The sequence below is a fragment of the Microcebus murinus genome, chromosome 4, assembly GCF_040939455.1.
Source record: "Microcebus murinus isolate Inina chromosome 4, M.murinus_Inina_mat1.0, whole genome shotgun sequence".
Taxonomy (NCBI): Eukaryota; Metazoa; Chordata; class Mammalia; order Primates; family Cheirogaleidae; genus Microcebus; species Microcebus murinus.
In genome coordinates this window covers 96937019-96957617 of record NC_134107.1, presented here as the reverse complement: position 1 = coordinate 96957617, position 20599 = coordinate 96937019, and the positions used below count along the sequence as shown (strand labels likewise).

Below are 20599 nucleotides of genomic sequence, written 5' to 3'. Positions count from 1 at the left end.
GGTCTCACTCTTGCTCAGGCTGGTTTCGAACTCCTGACCTTGAGCAATCTACCCGCCTCAGTCTCCCAGAATGCTAGGATTATAGGTGTGAGCCACTGCGCTCAGCTCATTTTAACTACTTTTTTTTTTTTTTTTTTTTGAGACAGAGTCTCGCTTTGTTGTCCAGGCTAGAGTGAGTGCCGTGGCGTCAGCCTCGCTCACAGCAACCTCAAACTCCTGGGCTTGAGCGATCCTTCTGCCTCAGCCTCCCAAGTAGCTGGGACTACAGGCATGCGCCACCATGCCCGGCTAATTTTTTTTATATACATATCAGTTGGCCAATTAATTTCTTTCTATTTATAGTAGAGACGGGGTCTCGCTCTTGCTCAGGCTGACCTTGAGCAATCCGCCCGCCTTGGCCTCCCAGAGAGCTAGGATTACAGGCGTGAGCCACCGCGCCCGGCCCATTTTAACTACTTTTAAGTGTACAGTTCAGTGGAATAAAGTCCATTCACATTCTTGTGCAACCATCACCACCATCGATCTCTACAACTTTTTCATCTTCCCAAGCTGAAACTCTGAACCCATTAAACAATACTTCCCATTTTCCCTTTCCCCATTCCCCCAGCCCCTGGCAACCACCATTCTACCTCTGTCTTTATGAATTTGACTATTCTTGCTGCCTTCATGTAAGTGGAATCATACAGTGCCTTTGTAACTGTCTTATTTCAGTTAGCATGTCTTCAAAGTTCATCCATATTCCTTTCTGAGGCTGAAAATATTACATTGCATGCATATACCACATTTTGTTTGATGGACATCTGAGTTATTTCCACCTTTTGGCCATTGCGATTAACGCTGCTATGAATATTGGTCTACAAATATCTGTTTGAGTCCCTCCTTCCAGTCCTTTTGTATATGTACCCAGAAGTGGAACTCCTGGGTCATATTGTAATTCTACGTTTAATTTTTTAAGGAATTGTCGTACTGTTTTCCATAGCAAGTGCATCATTTTACATTCTCCCAGCAATACACGATTCCAATTTCTTCACATTCTTGGCAACACTTCTTTCCTTCCTTCCTTCCTTCCTTCCTTCCTTCCTTCCTTCCTTCCTTCCTTCCTTCCTTCCTTCCTTCCTTCCTTCCTTCCTTCCTTCCTTCCTTCCTTCCTTCCTTCCTTCCTTCCTTCCTTCCTTCCTTCCTTCCTTCCTTCCTTCCTTCCTTCCTTCCTTCCTCTCCTTTTTCTTCTTGTACAATAGCCATCCTAATGGGTGTGAAGTAGTATTTCATGGTGGTTTTGATTTGTATTTCCCTAATGATTAGTGATGTTAAGCATCTTTTCTCTGTGCTTATTGGCCATTTTATATCTCTTTTGGAAAAATGTCTATTCAAGTCCTTTGCCCATTTTTAGTCAGGTTGTTTTTTGTTGTTGTTGAGTTGAAGGGATTCTTTATGTATTCTCTAGCAGAAATATGATTTACAGATATGAAATATGATTTTCTCCCATGCCATAGGTTGCCTTTCTTAACCTTTTCATGGCTGCCCTGAATAAAGGCAAAGTCCTTTCTGAGGCCCACAAGGTCTGGTGTGGCCTGGTCTTCCCTGTACTCCTCCCTCCTCAGCCCCTAGCCACTGTCCCTACATTCTGTTCTAGAAACACTGGCCACTTTGTGTTTCTTCAAACACTCCAAGCATGCTCTCACCTCAGGGCCTTTGCACTTAACCTTTAATCTGCCTGGAATGTTCTTCCTCCTGCTCCACATGCTTTTCTACTCTACTTCATTCAGATTTTTCTTTCTTCTTTTTTTTTGAGACAGAGTCTCACTTTGTTGCCCAGGCTAGAGTGAGTGCCATGGCGTCAGCCTAGCTCACAGCAGCCTCAAACTCCTGGGCTCAAGCAATCCTGCTGCCTCAAGCCTCCCAAGTAGCTGGGACTACAGGCATGCACTACCATGCCTGGATAATTTTTTCTATATATATTGGTTGGCCAATTAATTTCTTTCTATTTATAGTAGAGACGGGGTCTTGCTGTTGCTCAGGCTGTTTTTGAACTCCTGACCTCGAGCAATCCGCCCGCCTTGGCCTCCCAGAGTGCTAGGATTATAGGCATGAGCCACCACGCCCGGCCCAGATTTTTCTTAAGTGTCATCTTATCAGAAAGGTCTTCCCTGACCACCCCCTGCCCCTTTGTTCACTACTCTATTCCTTGTGCCTAGGAAAATGCCTGGCATGTCCAAAACATGCTTGTTGAATGAATGAATGATGTAGAACTGTGATCCACACTGATGTTTATCTGACTCCAGAGTGTATAGCTCCTAGCCAGCTATATGGGGTGTTTGGGGAAGGCTTCCTAAGGCCTGCAAGGCTGGCTGAAGGACCCTAGTTTCTGTGTTTCTCTTATCACAATTCATTTGTCACACTGTACTATAACTATTTATTTGACTGTGCTTCCCAACAGATACATAACAACTTGTGGGTACAAACTAATTTCTTGTTTAGCACCTAACACGCACGGTATCTAACAATAGGTCTCAATAGCTATTAGAATGAATCAATCTCTCTGAGCCTCAATTTTCTTATCTATAAAATGGAGATATCTGCTTATCTTATAGGTATGGAGATCAGAAATAATATACATGCCTACCACAGTGCTGGGTACATGGTAGTCATTTGATAAATGGTAATTTAAATTTATTAATGGTACTTTTTATTTGTTAACAACTATCAGTATTCTGAGGAATGATGTCTAAACTAGAAAGATATAAATCAATGAATTGTAATCACTTTATTATTAAGTTTGGTGGTGTTATTTCCTTAAAGCTGAAGAAACTTGATGAATGAGGGAGCAGATTTCCCTTCAATATTTTATTATGAAAACTTTCAAACATGCAGAAAAGTTGAAAGAATTTTATACTGAACACCTGTACACTTCACCTAGGCTCTTCAATTAACATTTTACTAAACTTGTTTTATAACATATCTATCCCTCCCTCCCTCCATCCATACATTTATCAATGCATCTTATTTTTGATACATTTTCAAATTAAATTGCAGACATCAGGATGCTTTCCCTTAAATACTTCAGCATTAGTGAGCATTCAGTATTTGTTTACAATTCTGTTTTTAAACTATTTAAGTAAAATTTATATTCATCAAAATGCATAAATCTTAAGTGCATACCATGTGAAGTGTTTTGCCAAATGCATAATCCAACCCCCTATCAAGATGCAGAACATTAACATCATTCTAGAAAGTTCTCTCCTGCCTCTCCTGTCAATGCCCACTTGCATTCCCCCAGGGGCTAACACTGTTTTTATGAGTTTTATACCAAAGAGTAATTTTGCCTGTTCTAGAAGCTCATATAAATGGAATCAAAGAGTTATACTATTTTGAGTGTATTTTTGCTCAAGATATTTTTAGGGTTCATCATGTGGTTGTATGTACCAGTAGCTTGTTCCTTTTTATTGCTGAGTATAGTATTCATTGTACGAATATTCTATAGAGTATTTATTCTTTTGTTTTCCCTAGGCTGTTTCCAGTTCAGGGCTATTATGAATAAAGCTTCCATGACTATTCTCCTACAAATATCTTTGTGTATATAATTTCATTTCTCTTGGAGTGGAATTACTAGGGTGGTTGTATGTTTACCTTTATTAGAAACTGCCAGACCTTTTTCCAAAGTGGTCATAGGAATAGTTTTTCAACATCTTAATTAATGTAGCCACAAACAACTAAAATTTACTGAGTTTTCTGTTTGTGCTGAGCACAGAGCTTTACTTGAATACCGTATTTCACCTGATTCTTATAGCAAGCCTATGAGGCAGATATTATGCTTCCTATTTTACATGGGAGATAATTGAGGCACAGAGAATTAAATAACTGCCCGACATCACACTGCTGGTAACTGGCTGAGCTTGGATTTGGATATAAGCAGGTTGGACTCCAGCTCCTATGCCTCATGCCTCCTAGAATATAGTAGTAAAAAAAAAGTGGCTATTTCTTTTATTAGTAAATGAATTAACTTTCTAAGAATGAAAATTGGTATGGTAACCAATTTTAACAAGAGATAACTGGAACAAGAGTAATGAGATACTGTGTTCATCAATAAACACAATATAAATGTAAATTCTTATCCATTATTTAGATGTGGTCTGTATGGTTAACAGGGAGTTAGAAATTTCATCTATGAAGGTCTCTTTATCCTCCTGAAAGATTTTCAAAGTTATCTTCGAAGAGGCCCCATCTCTCCAGCCCTGCACAATCTATGTAGCTTCCCTAGAGAACAAGTGAAGGGCTAAACTTCAGAGTCTCTTCTTTGGGCAGGTTAATAAGGGCGTGATGTCTCCTCTCTAATCAAGACAGGAGCCTGAGGCTTTACTGGAGAGGTGTCTGTAAGCTGTAATGAGGTGGGGAGGCGGAAAGCGTTCTCTCCCACACCTTTTCTAAACTCATAGCTCAGTCTTTGTTTTGGGCTGTCTCTAGGACACCTGAAGTGAGGAGGAGGACCAAAGGGAACACACATATTCTTTTGTGCTGAGGGTCCACCTCTCATCCAGGACTTTGACAACCTAACCTCCTTTTCTCATGTTTGAAACGCTCTCTACACCAGAGGAAGTTTCAAAAAAGGATGTGACAGATTGGAGTTGTTGGTTAGAGAAGGCGGGGAGTCCCTGAGTCTTCTGAAAACAGGTATTAGGTCTGTAATTTCATTCTGGCTCTTGAGTCAGGGGCCCATGAAAAAGCCAGGAGAATAAGTGGTGGTTGATCTCAAGGCTTTCCTCCTCCTTTTTAAAATGGTTCTGGGAAGTACCAAAGTAATTCCACTCTAGGGAGACTTTTCTCAGGTAACATGTTAGCCACCTTCAACTGGTATAGTTGTCAGGATCAAGTCCACACTTCTTAGGATGGCAAACGAGGTGGGCCCAGCCTCTCACCGGGCCTACCACCCCTCCCTGTGCTCCAGATTTGAGGACTTTCTTGCTGGCCCCTTGGATACCATATTCCCACCCATTTGCTCAATAGGAAGGCCTTTGTTTCTCCTCTCTCTTTCCAGAATTCCTATATATCTTTTAAGGACAGAATTTAAAAAATCACAAATATGGCAATTATTTATTTACAAAGACACTGCATCTCCCCATCCTCTTTAGATTATGATTTCCTCCCAGACAGAAATGTCTTATTTTACTTTGTATGTCTAAATTTTTTCCTAGGAAGACATATGGTCAGAAACTTTTGAGTAAACAAATGCCTTATTCTAACCACCCTAAAAGCTAAATTATTTGTTTTACTTGGTTCAGAGAATGCTGATTTCATCTTGTGGTAAAAACAACACATTTTTTGCCTAGGGTGTTGAGAAGGACAATTTTTACAAATGTTGATACAGGTCAGCTGTCCTCCTGAGCCCCCCAGTGAGTTTCTTACTGGCCAAGGTCTAGAAATGCACTAGAAATCTTTTTGGGAAATGTGTAAAGGGTTGGGACAGAGGAGGTGCTTTCAAAACTACTGGCGTGTCATAAATTTTTTTTTTTTTTTTTGAGACAGAGTCTCGCTTTGTTGCCCAGGCTAGAATGAGTGCCATGGCATCAGCCTAGCTCACAGCAACCTCAAACTCCTGGGTTCAAGTGATCCTTCTACCTCAGCCTCCTGAGTAGCTGGGACTACAGGCATGCGCCACCATGCCCGGCTAATTTTTTCTATATATATTATTTGGCCAATTAATTTCTTTCTATTTATAGTAGAGACGGGGTCTTGCTCTTGCTCAGGCTGGTTTCGAACTCCTGACCTCGAGCAATCCGCCCGCCTCGGCCTCCCAGAGAGCTAGGATTACAGGCGTGAGCCACCTCGCCCGGCCCATAAATTTTGATGCCAATCAGCATTTTTCTCTGGACAAGTTCAGAAAGAAAGTGGTGTCTCTGAAAACTTTACTTCTTGTGAATCTCTAGAACTCCTCTTCCTTTTCTCTCACCTGCCCAGACACAAACTATAACGCAGGCCTTACTGTAGATGCCTTCAGTTGTGATCAAAGTCCTGCTGGTCGGCATCCAGGGAATTCTTAGGGGCAAAGATCCTTTTTATTTTGTGTTTTCTCTTCGTAACAAGTTCTGCCCTTGGCCTCATTCCTCACCCAGGGAGGGGAACCGGTGACTCTGGAGCCACTCCTGCTAACTGGAAGGAATGGGGTGTTGCCCGGCACAAAGTCAGGAACTTGAACTCCGCTGAGGAATGGGATCTGGGCAGCGGCTGCCCCTCAGAGCGAGGCTGGCAGCCAGCTCTCGGGCGGACCGATGTCTGACTACCTGTGGAGGGATCCTTCTGCTCCTGACAACGGGCAGTTTATTCAGCTCTTCCTGCCCTCACTCCTCTCCTGCTACTTTTCCCTGTATCCCTGAGCTCTTTGGTAACTCTACCTCTCACCAAATTTTGCAATTTGTCCTAAACTTGAAAACCAACCCCAGGCCTCTACCTAGCATTCTTCTGGAGCTGCGCACCAAGATTGAGTTTCCTTAACTCTTTGTCCGCCAGGCTCCTGGAGCTGAACTCTCTGACCTACATACCAGGAAGGCTGTATCTTCTCCTCCCTCTCCACCGTTGGAAAGGTTCCCCCAGCAGTCTGATTTTAGGCTCCTCTCTGGCCTAGAAGCTGACAAGGAAGCCACACTGTTTTCAGAGACACGCATCATAGCAATAGGTTCGTGCTAACACACACAGCTTGTGTTCCCTTGGGGCACCTTCTAGGTTCCAACAACGGATTTTCGTGGCTGTCTCCTAGTTTTTGTTCCATGCCCTCGCAGTCTTTTTCTTGTTGCTTCTCTTTTGGTGGAATTTTCTCTTTTCTTCCCTATTTGCGATGGTTTTTTTTTCTACTCAGCCTGCCCCTTTCTCCCGCACCTGGTAACTTCTCTGATCCAGGGTTCTGCCATGAGATGTTATGAATCACTGGAGAGTTTCTAGGCTGCTAATTTGGGGATAAGGGCAATTCTTGGCCAAACCTACTTCTTAACTGCGTGTGTAATCTTCATCCTGCTCCTACTGCAGTCTGGCCCCAGTTTCAGTAATCCGTAAGGATGACCCACCCTCTTCAGGCAGGAAGGCACCTTTTCTCATTTAAATTCCTCTGCTCTTTAGACTTGTCAGACAGTAGGCTGCCCTAAAAAACAAAAACAAAGAAAACGGCAGATGAAGTCTTAGGCACCAAAAAGTTAAACGCTGAGATCTGATTTGGTTCGTTTGTTTCTGCTGGGTCTCTAGGAAAGGTGCGGAAATCCTTGTGGTAACCTGGCGCTAAAACTGAGGGCGTCAGCTGGAGGACTTTTTGTCACAGGAGGTCCTGGGGAGTTCCAATTCTCGTAGGGGAGTTGCAGTGAATCCAGTCCCAGGCCGATATGGCCCTGGGGCAGTGCTTTGGGAAGAATCACTGCAAGGTGGTTTCAACACTCACTTCCCAGGCAAGTCTAAAGCCTCTTTTAAAATGGGTGTGTGGGGGCCAAACCCAAAGCAGCCTGGGACATTTCAGGCTGGCACCACCTCCTCTGGCTGTTTCTGAGGCCATCTAGAGGCCAGAGCCCAGTTAGATTAACTGAAAAGTAAAGAGAGGACTGCAGAGTTTGGGACTTTGTGCAGAAGAGCTCCAGTGTAGAGGGCGGGAGGGAGGGAAAGAAGGAGGGCGTTGGGAGCTGAGGCCCCACCTTTCATTTCAGCAAAGCGCACCGGCAGAGCAGGATGAGTCACGGGCATAGGTGAGGGACTTGGACTCCTCTGTCTGGGAAAACGCTGCGCTCGCTCCTCCTGCAGTGGCCTTGGCAGGGTGTTGGAGCCCTTGGTCTGCCCGGTCTGGTCTCTGGGGCCAGGGCTGGGTTTCCCTCATGTATGGCAAGAGCCCGACTCGTGTGGTGCTGCTTCTCCTTGGCATACAGCTCACAGGTAAGAGCCGGCAGGCTTCTCTCAGCATTCCCCCCTGCATTTCCTACCCTGTAAAGTTAGCTAATTGTCTTAGAAGTTACAAAAGTTTTGTTTAGGAGCCTGAGCCATAGTTGCAGTTTGTTTTAGTTTGGATTTTACTGAAACCAAAGTTGGTGGGTTGTTTTGGGGGAACTGCTTTTGGACAAACAGGTTTAGGTGTGTTTGGCTGCCAGTGATTCAGGCACAGAGAGAGCTTTCTAATCTCAGGTTACACACATTTTTTTTTTTTTTTTTTTTTTTTGTGGCTGCTCTCAACCTCCCGCTACTGGCAGGGCTTGGAGCTTGTATTTCTGTGTGTGGGTCTTGTCTGGGACTCTTAGCAGTACTGGGAAGGCCAAGCTTGTTAAAGAGAGAGGCCCACTGTGGTTTTGAAACTGTCCCAACACACACATTCTAAATGAAAATATGGTAAAAAAAAAAAAAAAAAAAAAAAAAGCCACGCAGTATAAAAGTTCTGGGTGCAGGCAAGTATAAGCTGTCTGGAGTTGATTAATTCAATTTCTGCAGAAGACTAGTAACAGTATGAAATCCACAGAAGGACCCTTTATGGAAAACTTACCTGCTAGGAGACCATTTTCCATACAACACATAATGCTTAGTCTTAATACATAATGTCTGGTCAATGTTATGATTCATTTGAGTTTTTTGTTTCTGCTTTCAATTCTATTTGCTGATGTTTGTAGTTCATTATTACAGTTTTGAAGTTGGTACCATGAGGCTAGCAGATCATGCTGCGGAGAAAGTAAGAGAAGGCTGGCTGTGTGGTATTTTTAGTCACCGTATGGAATGGGAGGGTCAAGGTTGCATATGGGTAGGAGTATGCAGACTCTGGGTGAAGTCCGTTGGGAGCTGGGGCATCTCAGTTCCACTTTATGCTCTACTCAGATCTTTATTTTGGAAGTGTCAGCAAAAGTTCTCACAATACTCCATACCCTTAACCATGCCCTGTTAACCCTTCTTTTTCTTTTTCTTCTTCATTGCAGCTCTTTGGCCGATAGCAGCTGTGGAAATTTATACCCCCCGGGTGCTGGAGGCTGTTAATGGGACAGATGCTCGGTTAAAATGCACCTTCTCCAGCTTTGCCCCCGTGGGTGATGCTCTAACAGTGACCTGGAATTTCCGTCCTCTAGATGGAGGGCCTGAGCAGTTTGTAAGTAGATTATTGTCATTTCCAGGGGGCCCTTGGTTAGGAAAATAAGCCAGTCCATCTCTCTTTGTTCTTCCAGTATTATTCTTAGCAACAAGCCCAGAGTTAAGTGGGGAAACAATTCTAGGGACAGAGACTGGACAGAACTGAGTGGCCTGGCAAGGGGGAAGCAAGTGAGACAGCTGCAGACACGAAGTTAGGCTCACCCCATCTCAGCCTCCTTGCCCAGGGACTGAATAAGAAAGACCTTTTGCCGTTTCTCCTCTCTAGGTATTCTACTACCACGTGGATCCCTTCAAACCCATGAGTGGGCGGTTTAAGGACCGGGTGGTCTGGGATGGGAACCCTGAGCGGTATGATGTCTCCATCATCCTCTGGAAACTGCAGTTCGATGACAATGGGACATACACCTGCCAGGTGAAGAATCCACCCGATGTGGACGGGGTGATAGGGGAGATCCGGCTCAGCGTCGTGCACACTGGTAGGTTACGGGGAAAACGGTGGTTTGGGGAAGTGTGAGAGCTTATAGAGGAGAGAAGGGCAGTCTTTTGTGATGGCTGAAAGGGGTAGAGAGGGACTAGCCCTTCAATGCTAGGAGCCTCAGAGGGAGACTGAAAAGTCCTGGGGTAAAAAAGAAAGGCTTTGTTTGGTTGTGGAAAGAAACAGAGAGTAAAGCACAGGGACTCGGACTCTGTTACAAAAATGGCATTGAGATTGTGAAAGGGAAAGGAAGCAACTCTCTGATAAAAGGCTAACAATAGGTTTGTTCATTCACTTAATTATTCAAGGTACTGGTTGAGTACCTACTCAGAGCTAGGCACTGTCCAAAGTGCTTGACATGCACTATCTCATTTAATCCTCACACCACCAATAATGGTAGCTAATGTTTCCTGAGGACCTCCCAAATGTCAGGGCTCCATGTGGCAGGTTTAATCTTTACATATCTTATTAGTTTATCACTCATTTAGTGCCCTCCATTTTACCAACGAGGAAACTGAGGCTCACAGAGGTTAAGTCACTTGCCCAAAGTCATGGAGCTGTAAATGGAGTAACTTAGGACTTAAACCCAATCATCTTTGACTCTAAAACTGTTCTCCAAGCTGGTGCATTGCATTGTCTGCATCCCTTTAAAGGACAACCTGGAGGACTATGCCAGGTAACAGAGAGCAAAGTACGTGAAACTTAGGAGTTGTTGACTTAGCTTTGAGTCACTGTTACCATTTGCTAGCTATAAATAAACCTAAATTTTTCTCATCTGTAAAGTGAGAATAATATAGCAAGGAATATGGTGAGGAAAAAATAATACATGTGAAAATCCCCCAAGCTCTGAATTGTACTGAAAATTATAATAGCTACCATGTACTGTTTTTTTTTTTGTTTGTTTGTTTGTTTTTTTTGAGACAGAGTCTTGCTTTGTTGCCCAGGCTAGAGTGAGTGCCGTGGTGTCAGCCTAGCTCACAGCAACCTCAAACTCCTGGGCTCAAACAATCCTACTACCTCAGCCTCCCGAGTAGCTGGGACTATATAGGCATGCACCACCATGCCCGGCTGATTTTTTCTATATATTAGTTGGCCAATTAATTTCTATTTATAGTAGAGACAGGGTCTTGCTCTTGCTCAGGCTGTTTTTGAACTCCTGACCTCGAGCAATCTGCCCGCCTCGGCCTCCCAGAGTGCTAGGATTACAGGCGTGAGCCACCGTGCCCGGCTCCATATACTGTTTATGTACAGGCAGAGCCTGGAACAATTTACCTGAATTATTATTTTTAATAAGAACTCAAGAAATGAATATCATCATCTATTTCATACATGAGGAAACTGAGGCTCAAAAAAGTTAATTGTTCCAAATTACACAGCTAGTAAATGGTAGAGCTGATATTTCTTATTGCTCTTTTTAAAAATAAAACTATTTTATTCTATCCATTTCAACCTTTTTCTTTAATTTCAAAATATAAAAGGGGTACAAATGTTTTTGTTACATGGATATCTTGTACAATGCTTAAATCAGGGCTTTTAGTGTGTCCGTCACCAGAACAGTGTTCATTGTGCCTGATAGGAAAGTTTTTATCCCTCGCCCCTCAAAGTTCATATTTTAACCTAACACTCTCTGATGTGTACTCTTAACCAATGCAGTATTACGATCCCAAACGTATGGGCCTGTAATGTGGTATGATTTCCTCCTTTCATTCCTAGTACAGTTTAAAACTATTTCTCAAGGCCCTAATAATTGAGAATTGCGTGACCCTAGAGAAATCATTTGAGTTTTAAAGATGTAGGGAGCATGGGGGGCATGGGAAATATATGTAACCTTAACACTTGTATCCCCATAATACGCTAAAATAAAAAATAAAATATTAACTCAGTAAAGAAAAAATATTTCATACCAAAAAAAAAAAAATAAAGAAAGAAGTAATGTAATGTTTCTGGACCTTAGTTTTTTCATCTGCAAAATGAATAGGCTGGACAAAAAAAAAAAAAAAAAGGAAATCTTATGTGCAGATCATTATTCTTTGAGAATTGAAAGACATAGCTCTGCTTCCCATAAAAAATGGAGATACACACAATTAAGATGCGGATTTTGTGGGTTTGTGGACCACCCCCAATTCTTCCCCATCCTATTTCATGGACTCAAGGGTAAGAACTCTTGGTAGACATTCTCTAATGTCCTGACTCTGAGAGCTTACTGAAATTTAAATGAGAAATCAAGCTAACAGACAGGAGAGTCAGGGTCCAAAGACTCTAGTCTGGGTTTCCTCTTTCATTATTTATCCACTAGACTGCAGTTGCCCATTAACTTGCCTAAATTCCCAGGGGGAATGAGCTCCTTTTTTTTTTTTTTTTTTTTTTTTTTTTTTTTTAAGACAGAGTCTCGCTTTGTTGTCCAGGCTAGAGTGAATGCCGTGGCGTCAGCCTAGCTCACAGCAACCTCAAACTCCTGGGCTCGAGTGATCCTTCTGCCTCAGCCTCCCGGGTAGCTGGGACTACAGGCATGCGCCACCATGCCCGGCTAATTTTTTTATATATATATCAGTTGGCCAATTAATTTCTTTCTATTTGTAGTAGAGACGGGGTCTCGCTCTTGCTCAGGCTGGTTTTGAACTCCTGACCTTGAGCAATCCGCCCGCCTCGGCCTCCCAAGAGCTAGGATTACAGGCGTGAGCCACAGCGCCCGGCCGGGAATGAGCTCCTTGAGGATAGTGTTTTTGGTTTTGTATTTCTATCACAGTGCCTGGAACATAGTAGACCCTTAATAAATCTGAATAAATAACTAACTGACAGTGGTGAGAGGGAGTTAGGGAAAAATTGGCTGGGCACTAGGTTTGATGAGGTCAACTATAACCTTACCCCATAGATAGTTCGACCCACCCAGTGGTTTTCAAAACTGCATCAGAATCACCTGGATGAAATGTTAAAACACAGATTGCTGGGCCCCACCCCTAGTGTTTCCAATTCAGTAGGTTTCAGGTGGAGCCTGAGAATTTACGTGATATTACTATTGCTACTTCTAGGACCACACTTTGAAAATCAGTAAAGTATCTGTACAGTTTTCCTACGGCTTCTAGGGTTTACAAGGTAATATAGTGTTCTATGCATAGAGGTAGGAGAAAGTAAGATTCCATCTACTGATGAAATGCATCCCTATTATGCCTGATTTCATCATAGTCCTCTTTTTAGAATCATAACTTGATCTTTTTCTCCTTACAGTTCGCTTCTCTGAGATCTACTTCCTGGCTCTGGCCATTGGCTCTGCCTGTGCAATAATGGTCATAATAGTAATTGTGGTGGTCCTCTTCCAGCATTTCCGGAAAAAGCGATGGGCTGAAAGAGCTCATAAAGTGGTGGAGATAAAATCGTAAGGCTGGGCAGTTCTGGGAAAGTCTTCCAATACTCTGATGGTGACACTTAGTGTTATGCAATGGGGCTAAATAGTTGTTGAACAGATGTTCTTTCCTCTGAGTAAATCCTATATAAAAGAATTCAAATTCACAGGATAAATTAGGCATGAATTAGTAATTTTACAAAAGATTTAATTACAGGACTTCTTTGTGGGATTTGATTTTATAAAAATCTGCTTATGTAAAGTTTTTCTAAAATATCCCTTAATACATTTTAAGTGAAGCACATATTTGTAAGAACCACTGGGCTAGGAGCCAGCAGGGCCACTATGAATCAGTGACTAGAAAAGTCTGCTGTACTGATAGTAAGTGCCCATGAAATATATTTTAAAATTAAGATAAAATTTACATACCATAAAATTCATTCCTTTTAATAGTCACAAAGTTGTGCAATAGTCATCATTAATTCCAGAACCTTTTTAACCTCCCTTCCTCAAAAGATACCCCTAGGGAGCCATCACTCCATATTTTCCCCTCCCACCAGCCCCTGACAACTATTTAACCATTATTCTGGACATTTCATTTAAATGAAATCATATAATATGTGGCCTTCTATGTCCAGTTTCTTTTATTTAGTATAATGTTTTCAAGGTTCATCCCCACTGTAGCATGCATTAGCACTTCGTTCCTTTCTATGGTTGCATAATATTCCATTGTATGAGTACACTACATATTTAACCATGCATTAATTGATGGGCATTTAGGTTTTTTCTACTTTTTGGTTATTATGACTAGTGCTGCTACGAACTTCATATACAAGTTTTTGTGTAGACATATGTCTTCAATTCTCCTAGGAGTGGAGTATTGAGTCATATGGTAACTCTGCTTAAGTTTGGGAGGAATTGCCAAACTGTTTCCCAAAATAGCTGGACCCATTTTACACTGCCATCAGCAATGTAGGAGGGTTCCAATTTCTCCACATCCTCCTCAACACTTGTTATTGTCTGTCTTTTTTATTATAGCCATCTAGTGGATATGAAGTGGTATTATCACTGAGGTTTTGATTTGCATTTTCCTAATGACTAATGATGTTGAGCACCTCTCCATGTGTTTATTGGCCATTTGTATATCTTATTTGGAGATTTTTCTATTCAGATTGTTTCTCCATTTTAAACTAGGGTTGTTGTCTTTTTATTGTTAACTTGTAAGAGTTTTTTAAGGGATGCTAGTCCCTTATCAGATATACAACTTGCAATTATTTTCTCCCATTGTATGGGTTGTTCTTAATGTTCTTTGAAGAACAAAAGTTTTAAATTTTGATAAAGTCCAATTTATTTTTTTCTTTTGTTGCTACTGCTTTTGTATCTTAGCTAAAAAAAACTCCACTGTCTAATCCCCAAAGTCATGAAGATTTATGCCTATGTTTTTTTTCTAAAAGTCTTATAGTTTTAGTTCATATATTTAGGTCTTTGATTCATTTTGAGCTTTTGTGTATGGTTGCCCAGGCTAGAGTGAGTGCTGTGGCATCAGCCTAGCTCACAGCAACCTCAAACTCCTGGGCTCGAGCAATCCTTCTGCCTCAGCCTCCCAAGTAGCTGGGACTACAGGCACGTGCCACCATGCCCGGCTAATTTTTTCTATATATATTAGTTGGCCAATTAATTTCTTTCTATTTATAGTAGAGATGGGGTCTCACTCTTGCTCAGGCTGTTTTTGAACTTCTGACCTCGAGCAATCCACCTGCCTCAGCCTCCCAGAGTGCTAGGATTACAGGCATGAGCCACCGTGCCCGGCCCAAAGTCATTATTTTGCACATGGATATCTAGTTGTCCCAGCACCATTTGTTTCTTTTCCTTAATAAATATTTACTAAAATAAATTGAATTGATTTTAAGAAGTCTAAACAAACCCAACTCTGAGGTTCTGGTGTGAATAGACTATAATCAAAACAGATGGGCCGGGCGCGGTGGCTCACGCCTGTAATCCTAGCACTCTGGGAGGCCGAGGCGGGCGGATTGCTCAAGGTCAGGAGTTCAAAACCAGCCTGAGCGAGACCCCGTCTCTACCATAAAAATAGAAAGAATTTAATTGGCCAACTAATATATATAATATAAAAATCAGCCGGGCATGGTGGCTCGTGCCTGTAGTCCCAGCTACTCGGGAGGCTGAGGCAGTAGGATCGCTGAGCCCAGGAGTCTGAGGTTGCTGTGAGCTAGGCTGACGCCACGGCACTCACTCTAGCCTAGGCAAGAAAGCGAGACTCTGTCTCAAAAAAAAAAAAAAAAAAAAAAAAAAAAACCAGATGAATTCTAGGTCAACACAAAACTTTTTTTTTGAATAAAGAGTGGACATTAGAGGTAGGATACTAATGGTAAAGTATCTGCTTTAAGCCTTTGGAGTTCCCAAATCAGAACCTTTACATTTTGAAACTGTCTGAAGTTCAGATAGCCAGGGTCATGTAGTGGAGGCCTATTATTAGTTAGATGGTACTAGTTTAGCTCTCTGTAAGCTTCAATCTACTCCCAGGTACGTGTAATTATTCCCAAAATATAGGGAAGAAAATACCTTACCTGAAACTCCTGTAGGATTTGCCTCCTTTGCTTCTTGTCTTGTTCACCTGACATTTGGTTTCTGCTTTTTTGTTACAGAAAAGAGGAGGAAAGGCTCAACCAAGAAAAAAAGGTCTCTGTTTATTTAGAAGACACAGACTAACATTTTTAGATGGTAAGATGCAAAAATAGGTTGATTTCTTTCTTCAGCTTCCTGACCTGTCTGGTCCATCTCTAAAGTGAATCTGGATCTCTCAGATTATAAGGTTGAGAGTTTCCTATTTGAAATTAGAGGAGCTGGGTCAGGGAGATAAAAGACTTCTATTAGTCTTATGAAGCTAGATTCTACTGCCATTAAAGCTGAGAGAATTCTAAGGTTATTTGTGGCTTTGTGGTTATATTTATCACCACCAATAATGATAAATGTTTGACATGTAAATAAATCTTTTTTTAAGTGAAAAGATTAATATCTGCTTGTTTTGTTTTTTTATTTTAAGCAAATCATAGCATTAGGAGAGTGACTCAATTGATATGCTGACATTTTGACAGAATTTTTGTATTATCTGGAATTGATTTCAATTCTCCTGTCACTTGTTATTGGGACTGTGAATCCAGTTTTAGCAGTGTATAAGTTTATTTTTCCAGTTTTCAGGTTCATCAGGCTTAAAAGGTAGGATGATTTATTTTTCATATGCTCAGGATTTCTCCCATTCTCTGTAGTAGGTTCACACATTTAATTTCTAGATGTTGTAAATCAAGACATGCAAACTTAAACTTTATACTGATTATAGAGAATGTAAGAAAATTCTTGACATTAATGACTTTTACCTGTAAAATTCTCTTTGACTCTTCTAAATGGGAGGATTTTTATAGACTACTGCTAGTTGCAAAGAGGGTCACTTTTTTTTGGCTTATAAACACTGGAAAGTTATTTCTCACAGTTCCAGAGCCTGGGAAGTCCTAGATCAAAGCATCAGCAGATTCAGTATCTGCTGAGAGCTAGATTCTTGGTTCTAAATGGCTCTCTTCTCACTGTGTCCTCACATGGTGGAAGGGATCAAGGGTCACATTTTTATAGGCTAAAGTGACAGTGAAAGATCTCAAGGATTTATAAAATAGACTATGGAGAAAAATGATCATATTGTAAAACCAAAAACCAAAATTTGGTATTAAGGAGTTTTTACCAAGGGTCATTGTCTTTTAAAAAATAAGTGGATTCTCTAACAAACTGGGGTCCTACCAAATAAAGATGGGAGCTGTTTCAGATTGAAAGAAACTTAAGAGACTAACACAATCAAAATGCAATGTGTGATCTCTGACTGGATGGATAGCAGTTTGAAAAAAAACTATTTGTTAAAAAACTTGGAGGGGGGCTGGGTGCTGTGGCTCATGCCTGTAATCCTAGCACTCTGGGAGGCCGAGGCAGGAGGATCGCTCAAGGTCAGGAAACCAGCCTGAGCAAGAGGTAGACCCCCCGTCTCTACTAAAAATAGAAAGAAATTAATTGCCCAACTAAAAATATATAGAAAAAATTAGCCGGGTATGGTGACATGTGCCTGTAGTCCCAGCTACTTGGGAGGCTAAGGCAGGAGGATTGCTTGAGCTCAGGAATCTGAGGTTGCTGTGAGCTAGGCTGATGCCACGACACTCTAGCCTGGGCAACAGAGTGAGACCCTGTCTTTAAAAAAAAAACTTGGAGGGGCAATTATGAAAGTCTTGAATGTGAAAATGTTGAATATATGAATATAGTAGGGAATTACTGATAATTTTGATTATGTGTAAGGAAAATGTCCCTATTTTAAAAATGTACACTGGAGTATTTCAGGGGTAAATGTCAGCAATTTGCTTTAAAAACTTTAGCCAAAAACAAAAAGTTTCAAAATTAGGTGATGGGTGAATTCTATACACTCTTCTCTATTTTTCTGTATGTTTGATTTTGTTTATACTAAGAGAGAGAAGTGGGAAGGATATGGAATGTATGTATGCAATCAAGTTGTGGTCATCCAAGTGTCTATGCAAGGCACTTGGAGGCTATGAAATAAGGATATTGACACTGAGAACTATGTAATAAGAGTTTGGAAACTTCTTTTAAAAATTAAATTGGGGGAGAATAAGTTTAGGAATATTTTCCTTTAGAATCTGAAACAGATCTAATAATACATATATGCAATTCATAATGCCAAATAAGTACTCCTTATTGCACTCTTCCCAAATATATCATCCATTTAAACTTTTGTTTTGTGTTTTAGGAAGCTGAAGATTTCCAAGAACAAGAACTCTAATATTTCTTGAAGTTAATGGAAGCTTTTCTTTGGCTTTTCCATTTGTGACCTGTCTTCCAACCAATTCTGCAGCACATATCCACCTAGATAAGCAACATTCCTCTAGAGCCAGGGTAGAGTTATTCTCGGGCAGGTACCGCCAGATTCACACACAACCTCATTATTAAGGTTTTGTTTAATTTCAGAGTGCAGATATTTTTCAAATGCTCATTAGCTTTTGTAAACTAAGAAACTACATTTTTGCCCTTAAACACTCCTTATAGATTATGACTTGTATATACATGTATTGGCATTAAAAGGGATAGAAGCCAAATTGTCTGTCATGACATTTCCTTTCACATATTAGTTTCTTTAGAGCAGCACTCTTATTGCTAAAGTTAATGTGTTTACTCATTTCTTCCTACATTTGCAAATAAAAGGTGAGCTAAGTCTCCCAGCTGTTTTTGATTAACAGTAAATTTTAAATTCAAACTGTTAAACAACATTTTGATTTTTATGGCTCCCCTTAAGTATGGTACGCATCTTGTATTGAATTTCTTTTAATATCCCAGGTGATAGGTTTTGCTGCTGTTGTCAATTAATCCAAGGTTTACAATAGTACAAGGCTAAATCATAAGTAACTACAAAAGGTCACATAAATGCTAAAAGACTGGCAAATGCCACCTCAGGATGTTACCTTTTTTCTATGTTGCAAAAAATAATCAACAGTGTATGTCTTCCATGAGCAGTGATTGACTGTTTAGCTTACTATATTTTCCCCCCAATTCAATGATCTATAACAACAGAGCAAAGTCTATGCTCATTTTCAGACTGGAATCATTAAGCAGTTTACCGTAAGGATTCTGAAATAGCACATTACAATTTTGAAAATTTAGGGTTGGTGAAAAAAAATCAACCCTAAATGATAGCTTTGTACAGTATTATATAAAGCTCTGAGAACTGAAAGACATTAAGTTTTTTCTTCTTTATTTTTTTGGTTGTAATTCACTTGCTTATTTTGCGGGGAGGGGGAGAATTTGGTATGCAGTAAAGAAATACCAAAACTACTTAAACTGAATGAAACCAACTTTATTCTTTCCTCCCTTATACTGGTAGATAAAGCAAACTCTATAAGTAAATATGGAAGGAGTGTCTTTTAAAAATTGTGTTTTCTAGCGTCTTTCCAAATTTAAGCTACAGTAGCATTTGTTCAAAGGATAGAAAATGTCTAAAAGTTTAGGCTCAAGATCAGTCTTCACAACCTGATATCTTCAGACCCATCAACTGGGCTGCAGATGTTACTTCTTTTAACAAACTGGAATTTTCAAATAGATTATCTGTATTTAAAGTTAATGGACCTTAATATTTTTCCAGTACTATTTTTTAAAAGTTGTTATTATTTACATAGAAACCTTGATTCTGAAATTCATTGCATACCTGTCTCATTCTGACTTTTATACTGTCTAAAAAAGTAAAGTTTCAATATTCAGTTTTAAAACTAAAAATTAGATTTGAAGTCTGTATTACCTTTAATCCACATCTTGTATTTTTCTTCAAAATTCAACCTTTGAAAATATAATAACTGGATATTTCTTCAAACAGATGGCCTGGAGGATGTTCCATAAATATAATGAAGAATTAGTTAAAACTCATGGACAGTTTTTCCAGGAAAACCTGTACTCTGTGTCTTGGCTAAATACTCAAGGGATAATACAGTTTGTTGTTTAGTGTATCCTTCCTAAAGAACACTTTTGTATTGTAATTTATTTTTTATTATGCCTTAAACATTATGTAAATAAACCTTCGGTAATAAAGAATTATCAATTATATAACTTGCTTACATACAAATCTAAAAATTCCACACAGCAGGTAACAGAAAACAGATGGATATATATTTTATCTTCCCTGAAAAGGTTTTTTAGTAGAGACAACCTGGAAGTCAATAATGGATACCATTAGTTTCTACTGGATAAATAAATGTATAGGGATTTCCACAGAATTTTCACATCACTTTGGATAGCTGGGAATTGGGCATACCAACACCACTTAAATTTGGGGACTCTTTCAATAGAATGTATCAAAGATTCTATTCGGTACTCTTGCATTACAGTTTGAATAGGGAAAACTACCAGCTTTTTAGTCCAGTCAAGAGGTGGGAGTTGAAAAATGGATAGTTATTAATTCTTCCAAAAAGCTGAAGCATACTTTTCATCATGCTTTCATTAAATATGTGGCAATCCTGGAGAACAGGCTTCCTAATGACTAAAGCAAGGTACTGTACCATTTCTTTTCCAGAAAAATGTGACACCATCTCATTTCACTTCAAGTACTGTGATGACTTTCTTACTTTTCCAACCAAAAGCTACACAAATCCCAGTTCTTTTTCCTTTATTATAGGCTGTAATGATTTGATCATTATTGCCACTGTCAATAACAATTTAATAAACACCCAATTCTGGATGTTATAATAGCTACACCAAAGAAGACAGGAATCAAAGACTTGTGGCACGCATCACCACCTAATACATATTTATCTACTGATTGAGTGTTCCGTATGACTTCCTAGGTATCTTTGAACTCTAAATTTATGTAAATCTATTCTGAGAGCATAATCTCTAGAGATAAAAGCAATGTCTGGGCCGGGCGTGGTGGCTCACGCCTGTAATCCTAGCACTCTGGGAGGCCGAGGCGGGAGGATTGCTCAAGGTCAGGTGTTTGAAACCAGCCTGAGCAAGAGCGAGACCCCGTCTCTACTATAAATAGAAAGAAATTAATTGGCCAACTAATATATATAGAAAAAATTAGCCGGGCATGGTGGCACATGCCTGTAGTCTCAGCTACTCGGGAGGCTGAGGCAGAAGGATTGCTT

The 20599-nt window shown here is 40.4% G+C and overlaps 1 protein-coding gene across 1 annotated transcript; it reads left to right on the top strand.

The window, feature by feature from the left end:
* The first annotated feature begins 7661 nt into the window (after positions 1-7661).
* Positions 7662-19562, top strand: MPZL2 (myelin protein zero like 2). The gene is made up of 6 exons (XM_076002555.1): positions 7662-7899; positions 8922-9088; positions 9356-9566; positions 12791-12938; positions 15569-15644; positions 17719-19562. Exons 1-5 carry the CDS (start codon positions 7842-7844, stop codon positions 15630-15632), a joined length of 648 nt encoding a protein of 215 aa, XP_075858670.1. The 5' UTR covers positions 7662-7841; the 3' UTR covers positions 15633-15644; positions 17719-19562.
* Positions 19563-20599: the final 1037 nt, after the last annotated feature.

Coding starts and splice junctions, on each gene's coding strand:
- MPZL2 (XM_076002555.1), top strand. CDS start 7,842: ATGTATGGCAAGAGCCCGACTCGTGTGGTGCTGCTTCTCCTTGGCATA. Junction 7,900..8,921: donor CCTTGGCATACAGCTCACAG/GTAAGAGCCGGC, acceptor TCTTCATTGCAG/CTCTTTGGCCGATAGCAGCT. Junction 12,939..15,568: donor AAAGTGGTGGAGATAAAATC/GTAAGGCTGGGC, acceptor TTTTTGTTACAG/AAAAGAGGAGGAAAGGCTCA.